Consider the following 21,475-nt stretch of genomic DNA (forward strand, 5'->3'; position numbering starts at 1 on the left):
AACAAAAAACCACAAAATTAACTCATGCTAGTTGAAATGTTGGAATTACAGTTCACCATATTTAAAAAGTTATGATCATGGATAAGTTAAAATATGAAACCAGGAATACCTTCTCAGCCAGTGCTTTAGTAAGTGCCCTCTGCCCAACCTCATCTGGTACGTTCACACCAGCCCAACCAATCCATTTGGCCTCAAAATCTTTCACACCTGCAGGAAAATTTTCCAGGGCACCTTAACTTTATTTCCTATTAGATAAATCTACATGCACACGAGAAAAAGATAAATATATACCCATAAAATATGATACTGGTATAGTATGTAAAACAGTACTGCATTGAAGTGTGTAAAGCAATTATTGCTATCACTGCATTGGGAAAGATAGGGGTTCTAATGAAAAGAAACCAGTGGAAAAAAGTTCAAAAATTATATAAACAATTTATTCAGTGAAATGGCATTGAACAAAGTGTTAGATAACACTTACCCAGAAGGGCACTGACTAGACCACCTGCACTCATCTCCAATGACCATGAGTCCTCACCCTTCCTAACTGCGGATACTGGCAACCTGTTAGCCACCACCAAAAGTCGTTGTTTCGGAGGCCGGCTGCCCTGCCTTTCACATCCCTCACGGAGCGCTTTTGCTGCTGCACTCGCATCCAGGAACTCTTCTTCATTGGTAATTCCCCAGTTACTATCTTTCAGGCTCAATTCATGCTCTAGTATCTCACACTCCTTGCTAACATCACCTGATTCCTCATTTGGCCAATGTGTCCTGTTAATTTTCCTTAGTTCTCGTTGTCTCAAGAGTCTTTCCACTCTAGTTGTGGGGATGGCAGAATTACAATTGCACTTGTTCCCAGGCATACGCTCAACCTGTAGTCCAGCCCGCTGCACCAACTTCACGGCCTATAATTTATTCCTACTCAACAGTGATTACTTTGCCTGCATGTATTAAAACCACAACAAGTCACCACCAAGTAGCATGTACCTTAAGAAGGTATAAATACTTATCAAAGAAACCCTATTAACAAAGTTCCACATCCAAGGTTTCGTCTGAATCTTTCTTACTAAGCCACTTGGATTCAGAGAGACATTGTACTATTCCTCCTCTTACTTGGATTCAGAGAGACATTGTACTATTCCTCCTCTTTCAGTAACTGACTAGTAAATACCTTTCTACTGCAGTCAAAGAATCCTAGAAAAATCAATAACTCTGTAGATTGGTGAATATAAGAGAGAACAAAAACTTTTAAATAAACACTCAGAGACACACAGAGAAAGAGGTTTAACTGAAGGGTGGAACAAGCAAAAATAAGTACAATCCAGATCAAATTTTCTGTATAAGCTTGAATATCTGGCTTTCTGCTCGTTCAAGTCTGAAGAGCACGACACTCACGAAACGGTAAAAGATGACAAAAGAAAAAGAAGCGGGGAGGGAGAGCACAGAATCATGTAACAACCCAAGAACTTAAATTTGGATCCCTATCAACTCTCAAACGAGTTCCACAAAAAACTGTGAAATTATCACTCAGAGCGGTACCCTCACGACTTACCTGTGGCTTTCTGACAAAGCCAATATGGCGGGTTCATATTGCTTTTCCACTTTAGAAGATGAAGGAGCAGTAATGGAAATGGAAGCCCTTTGGCCAATATCTTTGGACTGAAATCTTCCATTTTAGGGATTGTTCAGAAAGAATATCCCCCTTGTGTATCAACATTTCATTCCAAACAGAGCCTTGCGTTCCTTTTTTATCATCGCCTAACGAAGTATCAGAAAAGGAAACCCAAAAGAGTCAGTGCCTAAAGCCCTAGACATAAGAGATGCCAATCAAACGTCTTGCCTGGTTGAGGCTAAACGGTGATAGTTTCACACTTCACAGGGATAAATAGTAGGGGAGAAGAAGCAGCTACAATTCACACTTTTCGTCGGCGTACCGACTGTGTCTCTCCCTCTTTGCTCTTTTTGAACTGTTCCTTCCCTTATGATGGATGCCCTGTTCCGTGCCTTATCCTATTGATGCCGCCAGTTTATTTGCCGTACCCAAGAGGTCTGCCTAACTGCCTATCCCTCTCCCTTAGACCTCAGTTGATTCATGTAAGAAAGGAAGAAAACAAGCACTTGACTGAAATTCCCATGTTCTCTCTGTAGGTCTCAGTCAATCTTCAAATAATGGTTTTGTAAAAGATAAAATAAAATAAAAAAAAGCTTAAGATGAACAAAGAGGAAACGTAATTACAGAACCACGTACTCTCTGAGATAACTTGTGAACCTTAATGAGATTTTGTGCTTGCTTGAAAGTGACCTGCAGTAGAACCACAAATTATGCATTATCAGGAAATAAACTCATTCCGAGAAAAGGCTAAGGTATGAAAACTCAAATGTCTAATTAGGGAAGCTATCATGATTGGCACACTAAATTATTATTTAGGACATCAATTGATTTCACAGTGTATAAATTATTCGAAGAAGTTTTCTTCACCACATGATGAACATCACCATATGAATTGACCTCCCCCTTGGTGTGGTTAAGATGGGCATGGATTCATTGTAGCCTTAGAGAATCTTCATGCTTAACTATTTAGGTGAAAGATTTTCGTCACCCAGGATATAATTTGATATTATGATTCAATTCTTAGAGCAATCAGTCCCATCATTAATTCTCCACATCCATTGTTAAAGATTCAAAATACCTTTCTTCAATCGAAACAAAGGATTTGATCCTATGAATTAAATTATCATTCTGCACTTTGAGTGAAGAAAAATGCCATTTAAAAATTACATTTAACTATTTATTGTGCTAATTGCAATTTCCTAACATATAACTTGAGAAAAGGTTTATTAATATGATTTTAAGACATTTTGACTTGTAAAGGATGGTTTCTATTTTTATATTTAAAATGGAATAAAAACTACTAAAACACTGGATCAATCAAAACTAAACATTTAATTTTTCATGGCATAAAAAACCAATAAAAAACATGGTACAAACTACAAACCCCATACCACTCTATTTTTATTATATAAAATTATAAGAGCGAAACTAATGGAAGCACCTCTGGAAAGCATGTTCTTGGATGTCCTCCAAGAACATGCTTTCTTTCGGAATTTCCCAAAGCAACATTAAAAGGCTGCTTCTTTATATTGTCCCATATGAATACTTTCGGAACGCCTTTCAAGGTGGTCCCGTAGAATTTCCAAAAGTTCTGAATAAAATGTTCACGATAAAGTTTGGACAAAGTTTTGTACCTCATTCTCATTCCCATTCCCATTACCATTCCTAAAAACAAAAATAATAACAAAATAGAATGATGCATTGATTATTTAATAAGCCAATATAACTTTCCAAAGCCCATCAACAATTAATTCCAGCACACGATTTTCTCAAAAACAGTGTATTGACAAGAAAAACATGTCAACAGACTCAACACACGTGGTAAAACTTTCATAAATCTTACTCATATATGGTGGTATTAGTTATAAGTGGCTCTTATAATCTATAAACACAACTTAATTCTTTTTTTTTTTTTCCTAACCACTGATATCCAAGCCTTTAACCGAGGTTTAATGAAAACCATTCAAATTTCACTAAAAAACAGTGAAGAGCATTAAACACCTCGTGTGAGTGACCCAAGGTGTGCCTAGTGAGAGTCGAACTTAAGTTTATGGCTCGTACCAAGTATGTTGCTCGTCAACTACCCCCTTGGGTTCGACTTATTCCTTTTACCCAAAAAAATCTAAAGGAAAATGTAAAAGACCCGAGCACTACCCTCAAAAGTGGGACCCTATCTTGTACCATCACAAGGCACATTGTATCCTACCATCATGTGCTTCCAAGTTTCAATAGAAAATGTTGAATCTTTTCTTAGTTTGATGTCGTAGTGAATCAAATTACCATCTTCAAATCTAACAAAGATCCAAATAAATCATACTTTTCTTATATGTTTTAGTCAACGTGGAAGATAAATTCTATTCCCTTTAATGTTTGAAAAATGTCGAACAATGGATCAAACAAATAAAGGTATTTTGCTATTGAAGATGTAAAAGTTGGCCCAAACTGAACGCAATCCAATCAGTTAAAACTGAATAGTGAACCAAATTAAAATTGAATCAAGTCGGCTCAATCTGGTTTGAAAAGTAAGAACCTCGATTTCAATTTTCTCAAGCTGAATCTTGAATTAAACCGATTGACACCCTTAACTCATATTATAAAAATCAAATCAGAATTTGACAATTTTCTAGGGTTTCAAATTTTTAGAACTCTAAGCAATAACACCCCTGGCACAGGGTAATTAAAATGAAACTCAAAAACAGGTCAGGCCAATCCAACAACAATGGATGTGATAGATCAAATTAGTTCGCGTATGCCAACCACTAGTAGATGGAGCAGTGGACCACAAGCCAAAGATGGCATTTCTGGGATATCCAATCCACTAGATCCATCATTTTCTTCCATAAAATAAGCAAATATACAGTAAGAAAACAGATATCACTAATCCACAACCACTAATTACAATACCCCTAATCCGTTCTATTTTTAGAGGTCATGTCCGTTTCAAGTTTCATGAATCCAAAAGAAGTTAGGCCTTCTAGATAGAGTGTACTCCCCAGTGTTTTTCCTTTTTGGATGGAGGGTTTCATTTACCAGTATTAACATTATGATGCTACTCTAATCTTCTGATAAAGTACTTTGAATCATCTTTACCCAAGACAATTCCTAAGTAAGCATTGTAGGAAAAAAAAAAGCATTGTAGAAATTGGATTCACTCATTCTATATGAACATCACCAGCTGTTTTTAAGGTAAAATGTAAATCACCACTCACCTTAGTGAGACTTGACCCATGACCATATGATTGTGGTGTCAAAGGTGTCAACCACTAGATCACTTGATCCATTCACCAAGTTGTTATTGACCCCCCCCCCCAAAAAAAATCACTATAAAAACTCAAGCTACAAGCACATGGAAAAGCACCAACCAAATCCTTTAGATCCCATGTTAATTCTAATAATCACGAAGGAAATCAATACAAGATAAACATAAATTGGCTTTTATGTCAGCTAAATTATGCAACTTACTAATGAATTTGTAACTCAAAAGGTCATAAGACAGAATTAAGGTTAATAAAATATTTAAAATAAGAATAATTAAAAAATAAGACATTCCAAAAAGTAAACAAAAACGCATGATTTAGTGACCACGTATTGGATTTACATGGGCTAAATGCATTAAATTCATTTATTATTATAAATAAAAATGGTGTTAAATTTGCAGCCAAACATGTCCTCAATATATGACAGATTTATCTTTTTATTTAGAAAGTATGGAAGGATTTAAGTTAGCCCATGAAAGCTTCAAAATATAGTATATAGTAAGCGACAAACAACATCCATTTCAGGAGATAATAAGATAAAAGGGTCACCTTCAAAGGCTTTTACACAGAGAAAAAACCAAGAGTTCTTTCATTCTCACCGTGTGACCCTTATTCCCTAATACCCAATAAAACAATTGAAATAATCATGCATTCTCATTTCTGAAATATCTTCTTGATTGAGAAAGGAAAAAGTTACTCGGAAGGAGATAGAATCCTACCTTGGTTACCAAGGCAAAACAAAGGTTCCAACTAAAATTGACAAATGGGCCCCAAGGAAGAAGAGTGAGCCAAAAGTTGACAGAAAAAACAGACTTGCATGTAGCCTTTGTTGTTTTCCTCGATACAGCAAGGCAAGTGGAGCAATCCACTATCATTACTATTTCACAATTTGAGTATACGATCTTCTGCAATGGGAGGACAGCCCGTGAGGCCTTTGTTGGCTGTTAACCACTAGTGAACCATATAAATGAAATTGCCTCGAAGGAGGATGGGTCTTTGCTTTTATAGAGAGAGAGAGAGAGAGAGAGAGAGAGAGAGAGAGCTTTTACCGACAGTGGAAGTCCCCTCAGGTATCAAATCCTTTTGGAGAGTCACCAACAGTACGGACCCCTCAGGTATCTAGTCCTCTTGGACGGCCAGAAAAAATAATATAGATAAGGAAAAATGTGAACAGAAAGACAAGATTTTTCACTGATCTTTAATGGATATAACAGAGGAATATTCGTGGAGGGAGCCCACCATCTGGGCCCAAATCCAACAGCCAATACATTAACGAAGAAACGTATTCTTCGCAATCTCGATATTGTGATCCCATGACAGAATGACAACCCACGGTGCCACTGCCGATTCTTCTTAGAAAGCCACCAAAAAAAAAGAGAAGAAGAAGAAAAAGCTAGAAAAAGATAATGGTGAGGATCTATGTTAGAATAAGTACCCGATGTTGAGAATTACATGATCGATATTGTTGAGATGCACTCTTTGGTTGAAGTAAGATGAATTAATGAAGATCGGCACATATTGTTGAAATCAACGAACCAAACAAGTTGAGTCGTATCACAAATAAATACTCTCCTTAAGGTCTGAAACACCCCCTACATTAGTACAATTGGAGATTCCTGCGTTTTATCTTCAAGATAAAACAACCATTTATCTTTGTCTGATTGTACATAGATTATGATCTTTTGAGAGAGAAATCTTAGGCTCAATAGTTCAAAAGAATAAAACCAAACAATAATAGAAAAAAAAACCCTATTTTGAAGTAGAGATTGTCTTATTATATATAAGAGAAGAAGAGACACCTCCAATGAGTGCTCCCAAAAGCCATATCTCTTCCATAATATATGTCTATTGATCATTTAGACATGCTTTCCAATAGTCACACCTATTGGTCACTTATTAGGTGTCTATTAGAAAGAGAAACATCTTTAACACACACTTTGATGAAACAAAATAATATTTTGAATCTTTAATTTTAAAACTATTAAAATATTCCAACAATCCCCCTCAAGATTCGAAATATTCAATACAACTAGCAAAGCCCATATAAGTTTCAAAAATCAATAAATCTTGAATCAAACTATTGAGTTTATAAAACATAGTAGAACACTTTGTTGCAGGTGTCTTCAGGACATGAACCTACACTAAGTTTGATGAACTAAGCTACAAAGTATGGGTGAAGTCAGACTTCTTAAACCTTTCCTCATCGCCGTAGTCGACTAACCCACCAACCATATTCTACCGGTCGACCTTAACTACGATCCTTTTATGAAATGGATTTTTTTTTTTTAACTAAAAGTCTGCCTTGTCTCTTATCTTGGTTTTATAGATGTTTAAAGAGTTCGCCTATAAAACTCTCATCAGTTGACGGCCTGACCCCCTACGTCCACATTGATCAGCCCATAGTGTGCACCACAGTTAACATACCCCCACATTTCATGAGATTCGGCTTGATTAAGAGTTTAAAACTCATCCTCCTTTCATTGTGGTGGTACTACTTTCCCATCTAACTAGAATGAGCAAATATTTTAATAGTACTAAACAGGTCATCCAATGACTTCGTTTTTACCCTTTGAACCTAATTTAAAAATTTACCTCTTCACATAAATTGGGTGTCAATCACATGACCTATAACACAGGCCTTCTAGAACTCATTCCTTTAGATGATATCACCTTAGTGATCTAAGGCTGTATATAAATCCCAGTCGAGTTATTTTTTCTTGACTACATGGAATTGATAATTCTATCTTACTAGCCTCACCACATATATCCAAAATATATATATATATATATATATATGCTTAGCCTTTTTGGCTTTCTGTTTCATACAAAGTCATAAACCAATAAAATTATGGTGAAACTTATAACCAATATTTATTTTACTGATTCCATGAATCACTCCACCAACACATGTTTTTACATGCCATCTTTGAATGAAGGTAATGTTTCAAACACTTGCATAACTAAATCTAGGTACACCTACTAAATTCCATTCCCAAGAAGAGGTTAATGATTCTACTTGTTTTATTTATCTCTTTAAAAGATACTTAATATACAAATATATGCATCTCATAATAATCCCCCCACATTTTTGGTTTATCACATCTATACACATACATATACCCAAACAATATGAACAATTTGTGAGAAAACTATGATTCTCATACATCCATATTAAATTTACTCATGCCATTTGTTTGCACACCCAAAACATCACATCACTAATCAATAACATGTAAGCTCTCATACAACTTTATATGTACGAAGGAATGTTTATCCAAACAAGAAGCATTTAAGAATTATTAAATGCCACTTGTTCATGGTAGACAGATGGTATAACCTATATATTTGGTCACTTATTAGTCAATCCTTTGATATGATGTAATAATCATGCTCATTCAAGCGTGCAATCACTAATAACACAAAACATAAAAAACTTGAACTTAGCATTAACATAATATCATTTGCTAAGAGTGGTTGTTTTATCATTTGCTAAGTAAACCAAAACAAACGAATCAATAGTGCAAGTTAAATGGTAAACTAGAAGGAAGCCCGTTAGACCAGATTAGACTGTTTACAAAAGGTAGGCCTTTCGCTCGCTCCCAATACACCCTAAAGTGCCGAGGTAGACCTGGTCTCTACCCTTGATTACACAAGATCAGTAGCCAACAACAGAATCTCAATCGACAGGAACATTCACCAAATGATAACTCTCAACATTAATATATCAATTACCATGAACTATAATTTTTGTAGAGAATATCCAATAGTCACAACTCTTGACAAAGGTAAGAACTAACTAAAACATGGTGAGAGACGTGTGCGGCAATAGCCAGCCACTTGCCTCATTGGTCACCACTTTGGCACCTTTTCAAAACGCTGCAACCCAACGGGAACCAATGTGATAGTTTAGCCAGTGGTTGAAAGTAATATTAAACACCTTGGCCTAACTATTAGAAGCACGCATGCAACCCAGTTAGTGTCGAAAATGACAAACTGTTTTGATATTACAAAAATACCGTTGCAATTCTAAAGATGAACACAATTGAAAGGGTGCAATACCCAGGCGGTGGAACAGCCACCCTTTTGACTACAACCTTCAAGGCCCATAGAGTAAGATAACAACCAAAACCTTTCTTCAATTCCACAACCCAAAAATGTAATAATATACATAGAAAAAGACAAATGGATATCAATAAATTCATGTACATGAAATTGATCATATATTTTGAAAATATATAACCACTCAACATACACAAAGTTGTTCACTGATGAGGTGTTAGGATCATACGGAAAGTCATTACCCCATACATGATTTCACTTCAAACGAAGATAATACAATCTCAACTCAATTGTTCACAATTACATGGCAATATTTTTATTAAACATAAAATATCATCACCAAATCAGAAATTACCAACCGATGATAACCATTGTTGAAAAGCACCAACTAGAACCTACCGGTGGGAAAAATTCAACTTTATAACCTATCGACTTTAAAATTCTGAGCATTGCAAAGGTTTGAAAAACATTCTTCTAGACTTCTAGTAGTATCTCTTAACCACAACAAGAATTTTTCTAGAATTGATAACCAATCAATCATAAATATGTAGAGTGACCATTCAAAGATGCAAACCATAGTGGGATGAATGGATTATAATAAGCATCTACAAGGCATGTATGCACATACATGTTCCATGATATATTAGAAAAGGATATTCTTCTATCATTGCTTGTCAACAGAGATGGCTTAACAGGTGTAAAAATATATCCCATCATTTCTAGTGACTTCTCTATCACTGTTGTATTTCTCCTCACTCTCTTGGACAATCTTAAAGCCCCCACTTTAGCTTAATGGGTGACATACTAACATATGCCCACTCACAACAATATTAAAATTAGTTTAAAAAATATCCGACATGAATCTCATGACCCATCTCAAACCAAGCATGGTCTGAAACCAAGCATGCATATGCATGACCTGAGATTCAAATCGGATATAAACGCTTACTTTAACAGGCCGATTCAATCATAGTCTTACACCCAAAGATGATGGATTTCAGATCATGCATTATAACTCAAAAGTCATGCCTAATAACTCAAATCAGATTTTGATTTCAGACCTTAAGATTGTTAGAATAAGTACCCGATGTTGAGAATTACATGATTGATATTGTTGAGATGCACTCCTTGGTTGAAGCAAGATGAATTGATGAAGAAGATTGACACATATTGTTGAAATCAACGAACCAAACAAGTTGAGTCGTATCACATATAGATACTCTCCTTAAAGTCAGAAACACCCCCTACATTAGTACAATTGGGGATTCCTGCGTTTTACCTTCAAGATAAAACAACCATTGATCTTTGTATGATTGTTCACAGACTATGATCCTTTGGGAGAAAATGTCTAGGCTCAATAATTCAAAAACATAAGACCAAACAATAATAGAGAAAACCAAAAAAAAAAAACCTATTTTGAAGTAAGATTGTCTTACTATGTATAGGAGAAAAAGGGACACCTCCAGTGGATGCTCCCAAAAGCCATGTCTCTTCCATAATACATGTATGTTGACCATTCAAACATACTTTCCAATAATCACACCTATTGATCACTTATGTGCCTATTAAGAAGAGACAAACCTCTCTAACACACTTTGATGAAACAAAATAATATTTTGAATCTTTAATTTTAAAACTGTTAAAATATTCCAACAATCTGGCTCAGTTTTCTTTCTACACGTCTAGCTGTGTTCCATTTTGAAGGAAGCAAGACGATTATAGGTTCCTACACATTTCTAATCCATCAAAGACAAATCACTTGGACACGATGACTTAAATATAGATATAAAATGTTATTGAAAATAGTAGATACCACATTGGGGTGTGGAAGTAAAAAATCCTCCTATGTTTTGCTCATGCCCTTGAACGATCTGTAAAAGCGTATGTTGGCTTGAGCAGAGTCCCCAAAATTATAGGTGCAAAGACCTCCAAGAACTCCTTAGAAAAAATAAATAAATAAAAAATAAAAAATTGAAGAAGAAGAAAGAAAGGAAATATATCCTATTACCCAAAGCTAAATGAGCTCAAAGCGAAGTCTTGAGAGAAACATTACAAGAACATCAGCTTTACTATACTCAGAGATAAGCATGGATGATAACACTGCACAAAATCCTATAGTACAGAGACTACAGGAGGGCAAATACAAATTGGTTGTTCTGGCCCTTCATGAACCATTTCGTTACTCATTTCAACTCGATTCCAGGTCCCTCTTAACAATCCTGGTCGACTAAAGGCCTCAATTACTGGACATCAAGGAAAGCTGACCCAAAAAACCAGGCAACTATGAAATATAGATGATAAGTGATTCATAACATACCATAAGGAAGGTTAGATTGTCAAACTTAAACCTAACATATGCGTTGCCATTCCCACAATTAAATTACAACTTAAATTTTGATCTTAAATTTTATTAATAATTGTTTGACATCCAGGGAATGCAGAAGATTAAATCTGATGGTGACAGCCAACTGTGAGGAGTACTTCCAATGCTGTTGGTCATGGTTTAAGCCCTACTCTATTCTAGATATCTTTTTCTCCATTTTTCCAATCATTTCTTCCCAACTAATTAAAGTTTCTTAAATCCTTCATTCATCTTATATGCGCACTGTGAAATGTGAACTCCTTTAACAACAGTTACTTAAAGTTCATAGATGTTTCCAAGAAGGTAAATGTGCATATGTATGGTTTTAAAACTAGGATCCTGGCTTGCATAACCACTGAGGATCCTGATCTGATCTCAATTTGGTCAGTTGATCTGAGCCATTCCTCGCAGATTCTAAGTGGAACTTGCCAGATAACAAAGTAGGGAAAACTTTCATCAAACGGCAAGCAGTAACGCTGACTGGGCCGGACAGTCAAGTGAGATTCACCTATGTGAGAGGCAGGCCAGCTTATGGATCACAGTCCATAAGAGTTAGTCTCTCATTTCACAGCCTTACTGAATGCTGTTCTCCATCGGAAACTTATTTTGCTAATTCTTATGAAGCTGAGTTACCAAATCAAGTAGTGAGCAAGAGCTCTATGTACATGGGAAGATATGGCACCCTGATCATTGGATTTTAGTTCATGTCACATTGCTCCTTGTGCTTCAGAGTGATCGAAAGTTTGTCGGTCTTTTGGCTTCCGGGATAATCAACCAATGCAATAAGATTCCTTATTTGGTGGAAATTAAGTTTAAAGAGTGCATGCAAATAGAGCAAATTTTACATCTACACAGCAAAAAAGAAAATTATGAGAATCCACACTTATTATTAGAGATGTAATAAGGACTATTCCTGACTTGTTCTGGATAAATCTGTTCCACAAACCTATTAAAAGAAGAAAAAAAACCACAAACAGTATTTTGTTCATGAGGACAGCGCAGTTGGTTGATTTATATTGAGAAGCTCTGTTGCTTTTGCTTCAATAATTGGAGTACGAATCATTTCAAAAGGGTATGTAAAAAGAAGGTGACCTGATGAAGATCAGTGTTAGGTGGACATGAACTCTCCAACTTGAATTGTAAGAATTTGACAGCACACTCAGTATCTTCCTAGTTCCAAAGGATGTGAAATACTGGGTCTAATTAGACTCGACAAGACCAAGATGACAGTGAATACATGAAGCGAGGAAATATGTCAATTTCCAACACACCTAAAGAAGCTGCCAGTTATTGTATCACAAAACTCAAAAGGAAAAAAGAAGGCTCCAGCAGGGAAAAGTGTCAGTATTGGCATACATCACGAAAGTCCCTACCGATTTTTTCTCTGGTAAGTCGATTGTCATAGGCCACAAAATCTCAAGGACAAAAGTTCAGCCTTCACAGAAGCATAAACAAATCAATTTTTTATGCAGCAATTTTTTTTTAAATCAAAATTCCAGGATCATGGCTTCTAGGAGGGATGGTTCAAAACCCTTCCTGCCTGGTATTGGTATATAAGTATTCTCTAACCAAGAAATTTTTTCAAAGACCTACTTCCAAAATAATAAGATACTACCTTAATTTAGCACAGAACAGCAATGTAATTCAAAAGACTGGACTGCAAACGAACCACAGAAGCTATGAGGAAAAGTTAAGAAGTATATATGCAGCATTGATCAGAAAATGCTAATATGCTCAGGTGTCACATTTACCCAATCCTTGATTATATTGTGACAGACGAAGAAAAGTGCTAGCGCATTTGGTGGTAGTCCTGCCAGTAGGTAGTAGGGTCCCATGAGGTCATGGGATCAGCTCTCCCGCTTCACCGGGTAGAGGGAGTTGGGGTTAAGGAATGAGGGGTAAAATATGATATATTTTTTCTGTACCAAAAAAAAAAAGACTTCCATGATGATATCAAATAGATGGGAGAGTGTCACATTAAACAAACAAATTATTTTGCAAACATGTATTCCTCTTCTACTCCATTTCATTGTAAACGAGTTTGGGATTTAGTTATCATTTTTATTGTTAATGATGAATCAAACTTCATTCTTGGGCATGGGTTCAAGTTTTGAAACCTGGTGGGGATTGGTGATATCCAATCAAATCTGCAATACTGAGACATTAAGTCTTTCATGCACGAATATGGCTCATATTACTTAGTTTGACATAAGGGGTGTGTAAAGAGACCATATATAAAACAATGAGATTACATAATATACCTACCAGAACTCTGAGGCTGCATTTTTTTAAAACATGAAATGAAGTCCTTTCATTTAGATTTTTAGGGCAGTTGGACGCTTGAGGTCATCATCTTAATCAATGGAACGTTAATTAAAAAAATAAAAACAAAAATCATCTTTATCAAGTCAAATTTCTACTACCATTCTTGTATAGGTTTAGTTTAGGCAATCAATCCATGCATCCAAAAGCTTTGAGGAAACAAAGCAAGACAGCTTTCTCAGGAATGAATCCAACAATACAGGGACTAATCTGATTGTCTTGGAGGTATCTAGGTGAGAGTGTTCAGGTTCCCCTTTCATCTACTTCACCTTTGAGAGGAAAAAGGCATCAAGTGTCAACTTATGAATAAGGAACTCATAGGACTATGTAGTTACCAAGATAGGATAAAGGGCAAACAGATGGAACAGATATACTCAAACTGCATTAGGAGCAAATAATTTCCAGTGCCATTTCATCTATCTGTTATTACATAGAGGTAAATAATCCTCTAAAACATGTTATCTACAATAGAAAGCAAAACTACCTATCCGCCTTTTCACTACCACAGTCTAGAAATATGTAATCCTCTAAAACAGATAATTTATATTAGACAGCAGAACTAGCTGTCCCCCATTTCACTACCACAGTCTAGAAATATGTAATTTATGCAAGGGAAAGACACTTTTGAATGCATAACAAATTATGAATTTTTTTTGGTAAGGACATAATAAATTATGACTACAGAAAAACAATGATTAATGGCTATACCTATAACGCTAGAGTGGTAGATTAGGAGCCAAAATGAAGTTTTTCTTCTCTCAACCCAGAACAGAAAACAGGGCATAGTAGGCACCAATGAAGTAGGTACATATTAACAAAATTAGAAGTTTTAGGTGAACTAATCCTTCTGCATGTGAAGGGGGGGAAAACTAAGAACCAAGAGTTAAAATATTATTATAAGTGAGGAGTGATCTAATGTTGAATTCAAGTCTCAGTTTCTTTTGTAAGAGATAACTTATAAATATAAAACAGTGAGCAACATCCTAGGTTTCTGAAACATTAATGTTGCAGAAAGGTTAAAATAAAATAAATAAATAAATAAATAAAAACAGAAATACAGAAAGATAATGAAAATCATGAGTCCTCACTCAAAACAAAATTGCAGTTTCAGCCAACTCTGTCAAAGACGGGCAGAACTCAAACATTAGTGACATTATCTAATTAATCTTCCATATTCCAAACAGAATTAATTATATTAGATGTAAAGTAGAGCAAGAAAAATATCCAAAATCAATTCAATGGATAAGCTTTAACTTAATCAAAGCTACGTCAAGTATGACTCAAATTCTATCATCCACGTAGTACAGAGCAAATACTCTATTTCTAGCAAGATCAAACAAAGTTACAATCTCAACGATATGTTTGTTTCAATCTCAACAACATTGCAGCAAACCGAAGCTAATCTCCCAAGAAGTAGTACTAATTGAACAAACTTATAATACGGGATGATCATCTAATCAAAAAGTAGCATCAATTTCCTGTTTCCAATCCAAATAAATCCAGAAGTTTCTAAACTTCGTTTAAATTTGTAATCTAAACTCATCAAACTAGCATAAACATAATATTAATTCAGTCATTCGCTTCGATAACGTAAGATAAGATCACATAACCAAGAAGAACAAATAAAGTATAAAAGAAAGAAGGAATGAAATAAAACAGAGTAACTCTTACAGAAACTTCAATGAGACAGCTAACTGAATAACTGAACCGCGTCTCTGAACTCCTTCGTTCTTGGAGTTATCTGCAGAGAGAGAGAGAAGAAACTGAATCCTTATACTTTGGGGACCAACTGCTCGCTTATGTGAGTCTGTGAAAAGAGATTAAAAGTGAGAAAGAGATCTTAGAGAAGAGAGAGCTTTTGAGATACATATATATATATATATATATATATGTATAGAGAGAGAGGAAAGAAGGAAAAAGCAGGGAATCGGAGACAGGGAACTTTTCATAGCGAGGCAAGGAGGGGGGGTTGGTATTAACCATCTTTTGGTAATGGCCAATCATTTGGAGGGAATATGTTCCCCCTCCTTTTTTGAATTTAAAAAGTAAGAAATTTACATATGTAGGTATATTGAGATGCGTTTGCCAGTAGCAGATTGAAGAACTAAACTGTTAATTTGCAAGTTGATGACGTGTCAAGCAAAACCAGGGTGGCCGGTGGGGTGTGGGGGGTCAGGGGTGTGGGATATTCAGGGGTGGAAATCTCTTGGGGTGAGAAAACCGACGATTGAGTGTCTCAGGCTTTCTTCTTTCCTTTTGCGTTGCTTGGTTGAGTAATCGAGTCGAGTCGAGTCTGTAGCTCGCAGTTCACTTGCAGCCTTTTCTCAACCTTTTGCCTTGTCCAAGATCGAAACTCGAAACTCCAAAGAAACCTTGCAGTTGAAGACTTTGGAGTCGGTTTTTTTTAATCTCTTCCCCTTTTATTTATTGTATTCAAAAGATCGAGAGCGGTAAGTGACTCAATTGGGTGGTCGGTGGCGAGTGGCAACGTTTTATATTGATGTAGCCCTCTGGCATGCTGTAGTAATGCAACATTTAATAGTGGATCCCACTATCAGTTATTTTCATTCGTCCAATCCAATGCGTGAACAGTGAATCAGGTGTTTCAATGGTAAATTGTAACGATAACTAGGTCTGAAGTTTGAACCCTCTTCAGGCTACCTAATACCCATCCTCTCCTCTCGCTCTCCATTTCTTTTCGTAGATGGTCAGAGAAGGCAGCCATGAAACATGGAACGGAATGAGAGGGCAAAGAAATCCTTCCATCACTCAATAATCACTCCTGTCGTGGAAAACCCTAACAGAAATAATGCATATTTGGAAAAGCCTAACCAGTCAAACCGAGCTGATCTCAACACCGCAAAACTTTCCCGTCGCTTTCCCAGGACTGTAAAATCCAAAGCTTTTTTTTTTTTTTTTTACCACAAAGAGTTTTGCTATGTTTTTATAGACCCGAAACAGATTCATATAATGTGAAAATTTAAGGATTCTTTCACACATTCTAGTTCTCTCTTTTACCAACCATGTAGATCTATTTATTGAGAAAATCGTTTCTCACATCATGATTGGTGCATCGTGAAAGATTCCTCTTGTGCTAGCAAGTGAAGAAACTTTTTCTTTTATCTAAAGATTCTAGCTGTCCATCCAACTATGGTGCCCACATGCCCATTGTCAAATCAATATCGACAGTACCATGAGTTTGAACCATGCATATGGCATATTGCATCTCAATGCAATCTCACAAATTGTGCGGTCGAGTATTGTTAATCGTTAATATTGCAATTGAGAATACTCATCACTTTATTGTTGTTGGATGCCACTCTTTTACATTCATAGAATTTTTAATACCTCGTACAATAAAGAGGGAGATTGCCAACTGTTGATAAGAATCCCATAACCATGAATGAAGTTATGAACTCTTTTTACCAAGCGAAAGAGGGAAACTCATTTTTTCTGCCAACCATGATTTGATAGGATATAATGATACGAAATAAACCCATATATGCCCACTTTATGTGATAACACATCGTAATCGGATCCTTCAAGTGGCCAAAAAAGAGTTTTTCATCACGGACGGTTGGATTAGGTATCAACTTAGTACAACAACGATAACCTTATCTTAACTAAATGGGATCAGCTACATTGATCCAATATGAAAAAAAAAAAAAAAAGGCAAACAAAGAAATAAAAGACGACAAGAAATAATAAAAATCAGAAGTAAAAGTAGAACAGCTTCCCAGAACAACCCTTATAGGGGATCGGTTATGCGGGTCTTTGTTCTCCATAGAGGTCTATTAGCGTTCAAACTAGAATCGAACCCTACCATATACATATCTTTTCTAACCACTTCACCAATTGTCATTTCAGGTCTGCCCTTATCGCTTCTACGACTCTCAATATATATCTGGTCGCTTCTCCTGACTAGGGCATCTATAGGCCTCTGTTGAACATGATCATACCACCTCAATCGGGTCTTGTGGAGCTTGTCCCGGATTGGGGCCACCCCCACCTTATTTCTGATATTGGCGTTCCTTATTCTATCTCTCCTGGTCTTGCCACACATCTCGCGTAACATCCTCATCTCAGTTGTCCCTAGCTTATTCAAATTACTCTTCTCTACTGCCCAAGACTCTGCCTCATAAGTCATGACTGGTCGTATTGCAGTTCTGTAGAAACTTTCTTTGTGTTTAACTGACATACATTTGTCACAAAGCACTTCTGACGCACTTCTTCACTTCATCCATCCCACTTTAATTCTGTGGGACACATCATCCTCTATATCTCCTTCTTTGTTAATATTTGACCCCTAATATTTAAAATACGGTAAATATCAATCCCATTCCCTGAACTATGGCGAAATATCAAATTGACCCCACACCTTTCCGAAAATATCACTCACCTCCCCTCCAAGAAAAATATTCTATCTAACAACTCCAACCGTTAGAAATCGTTGTTAAGTCAAATAATTTTTTCTCTAAATGCCCAAAATACCCTCTTACATATGAAAAGCCAAATACACCCTTAATGAAAAACCACTCTTCCCCAAACTGGTGATAAGCTATCACTTGACCCCATCACGAACTATCTCACATCTTGCTTACTTGGACATTAACGTCACTATGTAGTACATCGACGATCATCATCTCCCATCATAGACCATTTCACATTCTCTAACCCTAATCGGAAACTCTCCAATACAATTCGAGGGACTCAAACTACGAAACGGGAACTATGATACCCTACTTTCTAAAACCAGTCTAATTAATCGCATTGACTTGGTTTAATCATATAGGGGCTGAATCGGAGAGAACCGACATAGGTACCATATGGAATATGGCAGCAAGGGTGACCTTGAATTCGGGTTGGCCTAACATGATCGAGCGGGTACCAAGTGTAATACGTGCACCCAAGCATTGCACTTGCATGCACCACGAGGCTATGTACAAAAAGTAAAGGTATATACTAGTATTTGTGGGTGCCAACGTAATCTAACATTATGTGGGAGTTTATTCCCATTGAAGCCCACCTGAGGTTTAGCCCACCTGAGATATACCCACCTGAGATACACCCATCTGAGATATACCCACCTAAGATTTAATCCACCTGAGATATACCCGCCTTAGATATACACACTTAAGATAGTTCACTTGAGATTTAACCCACCTGAGATAGCCCACCTGAGATTTAGAAGATATTTTAGGGGGCTCAGGTATAAAAGGGGGGGAGACATTAATTGTCTTTTCCCTCATTAATGTTAGTTGGTTGGTGGAAGAGTAAAGAAGAAAGAGAAAGAAGAAGAAAGGAAAAGAGGAAGAGGAAGAAAGAAGAAGGGAAAATCGATCATAGAGCTACACCGGAGATGGGTCTTGGTATTTTGAGCCCGAATTAATGATCAACTCGTCGAGGTCTTTGATTTGAGGTAGGTATTGTACACATTCCAAAGATTCTTAAGAAAACCCCTTTCTTAAACCCTCTATTGGAATTTTGGAAAAGAACTCACTTGGATCTTGCTAATCCTACTTGGATAATCAAATCTAAGGTCTAATGGAAGGTGTGTATAATGATTTTGAAGGATTTGGATGGAGTGTTGGTGAAGATCTAGAGTATTTAGAAGTTCTTGAGCAAAAGATGTGAAATTTGGGGTTTCATTAGTGTTCTTGAGAAAGAGGTAAGAATCTTCCTTTTTCTTTTGATTTGATCTTAGATCTAGGTTGAGGGTACATGATTGGACCTTAGATGTGTGATTTGAGTCGTCGGATCATCCCCAAACAAGTTTTCTAAGCCGGAGGAAAGTCGAAAATGATGTTGAAAATTTTTCGTTTAAAGACTGGGGGGTATTTTTACCCCACCTTTTTTCTGGTTTTAGCCTACCTGAGTTCCTAGAACTCAGTTTTTAGGCTCTGAAGTAACCGGCGGGCTAAAATCGGTGGGCTATATAGCCCACTGGTCTTCTAGTTTTAGCCCACCTGAGTTTCCAGAACTCAGTTTTTAAACTCTGAAGTAACCGGCGGGCTAAAACCGACGGAATACATAGCCCATCGATCTTTTGGTTTTAGCCCACCTGAGTTCCTAGAACTCAGTTTTCATGTTATGGAGTAACCAACGAGCTGAAACCAATGGGCTATATAGCCCACCCGTCTTTGGCTTTAACCTACCTGTCTTTCCAGAATTCCTATAATTGATCCAAATTTGATAGGTAACCCCCATTTTTTATTTTAAACCCTATTTTAGTGTTCAAACATGATGATTTTGACCCCAAAAAAGTGAAATGAAAAACCACTATGTTTATGATAGGTTACACTTAATATACGCGTACCCACACATCGAATCTTTTTGTACCTAGTACAAGCACTGTGCACATATACAAATAAGTGGGGAGTGGACTCTAATTTAATTTCAGAATGTTATGCATCATTTAACATATGTTAGTCTAGCCATCTCATCATATCACTTATGTGTAGACTAGACATCACATATGCCATATCACACATTTGAATGTGCATTTACAAAATATACTATGCTTTGTGTTATGATGGAATATTTATTATGTCTTGATGTATGTGATGAAGGAATTTTATTTGGACATGATATGCATGCTAGATTTTAGATGCCATAGACGGCTTGGAAATGAGTGTATGGTGGTACGTGGTATGGGACGCGGCACCATTGTGTAATCTTACTATGCTCATGTAGAGGCATGTGGCTAAGATGTGACTTATCCTTGTGCTACGACCCTTCCCAACAGGGGTTTGCTTGTTGGGGAATCATTAGGGGGAAGCATCGGGTCACGGTTGTCGAACTCCTGCAACAGTTAGAAGTATGCACGGCTGATTGCTAGGATAGTCATTAACCCCGATGATATATTCAGAGGTCCAATCGTATTGCTTTTATTTTGGGTAAAGTCACCCATTTACTTTTTTATCATTTGAATTTTTTGGGAGTCGGCTTGCATTTTAAATTTTGGTACTAACGGTGGGCCTTCTTCGACATCCCTATGGGCTTATTGTTAGATAGGGTTTACGACTCGTACCCGAGGCATACGCATACTGTGATTATGAGTAGCACAAAAACCTATGACCTAATAATGTTGTTAGGCTAATAGGTTTAAAATGAATTGCATATAGGCTCATTTGTATGGTTTTCCTTATGTGGTCTTCCTTTCCACTTACTGGGCTAATGAGCTCATCCCACGTGCACAACTCTTTTAGGTAATTTTACAGATTATCCGCCTAGTGATTAAGAGTCGATCCCCATTGTAGAGTTTTCATCTAAGGACTGATGGGTCCCTGACGAGTTCGAGCATGGTGCTTATTACACGTACGAGGATTGTGCTGCGTGGCAGCTGTGACTCCTGAGTGATTATTTTGATTCTTTTTTATGTACTCCCTTTTTGTTACTTGATGCTTAAATTTTTATATTTTTTTATATATATCATGCCTTCGGGCCCAAATGTATATAAACTTTATAACTCAATTTGGGTATTAAGTATTTGAGAAACAATTACAGGTATTATTATGAACAGGTCTTCCACTAAAAATACAGGTTTGATCTTAGATTAGTAGACGTATTTTGTATTGCAGTTACTGCATTGTTGATCTTGGCAGGTTTGGGAGTTAACCGGTGTTAACTTGATCACCAGCTCGGCTTTGTGCGAGCGGGGTGTGACAAGGGTGATATCAGAGCGCGATGCTCTGCCTACCTACAGCATACTGCTTAGACCCCATAAAAACTCTAATAGGTCTGGGGTGGGTGAAGATAAAAACCTTATGAAAAGTTAAAAAACCTTAAATTTAAATGTAAAGATTTGTAACCATTGCATTCATGGCATGCGTGCATTGTTAATATGAATCTTGGTTAATTGGT

The 21,475-nt window shown here is 36.6% G+C and overlaps 1 protein-coding gene across 6 annotated transcripts in view; it reads right to left on the reverse strand.

Annotated features, from left to right (window-relative positions):
- LOC122093638 (alpha,alpha-trehalose-phosphate synthase [UDP-forming] 1-like) overlaps positions 1 to 15,427 on the reverse strand; it is a 135,921-nt gene extending 120,494 nt beyond the window's left edge. The window contains exons 1-4 of one of the 6 annotated variants that reach the window (XM_042664002.1): positions 15,284 to 15,427; positions 2,249 to 2,302; positions 482 to 941; positions 110 to 207 (exon numbers count right to left, since the gene is read on the reverse strand). In XM_042664002.1, coding sequence (XP_042519936.1) covers positions 110 to 207; positions 482 to 863 — 480 coding nt within the window. In that variant the 5' untranslated portion in view covers positions 864 to 941; positions 2,249 to 2,302; positions 15,284 to 15,427. Of the gene's footprint in view, positions 1 to 109; positions 208 to 481; positions 942 to 1,067; positions 1,179 to 1,552; positions 2,194 to 2,248; positions 2,383 to 15,283 lie in introns of those variants that run through there. The other 5 variants (XM_042664003.1, XM_042664001.1, XM_042664004.1 and 2 more) reach the window with 5 other exon arrangements.
- Between the last annotated feature and the right edge of the window lie 6,048 nt (positions 15,428 to 21,475).

Source organism: Macadamia integrifolia, chromosome 11, assembly GCF_013358625.1.
Source record: "Macadamia integrifolia cultivar HAES 741 chromosome 11, SCU_Mint_v3, whole genome shotgun sequence".
Taxonomy (NCBI): Eukaryota; Viridiplantae; Streptophyta; class Magnoliopsida; order Proteales; family Proteaceae; genus Macadamia; species Macadamia integrifolia.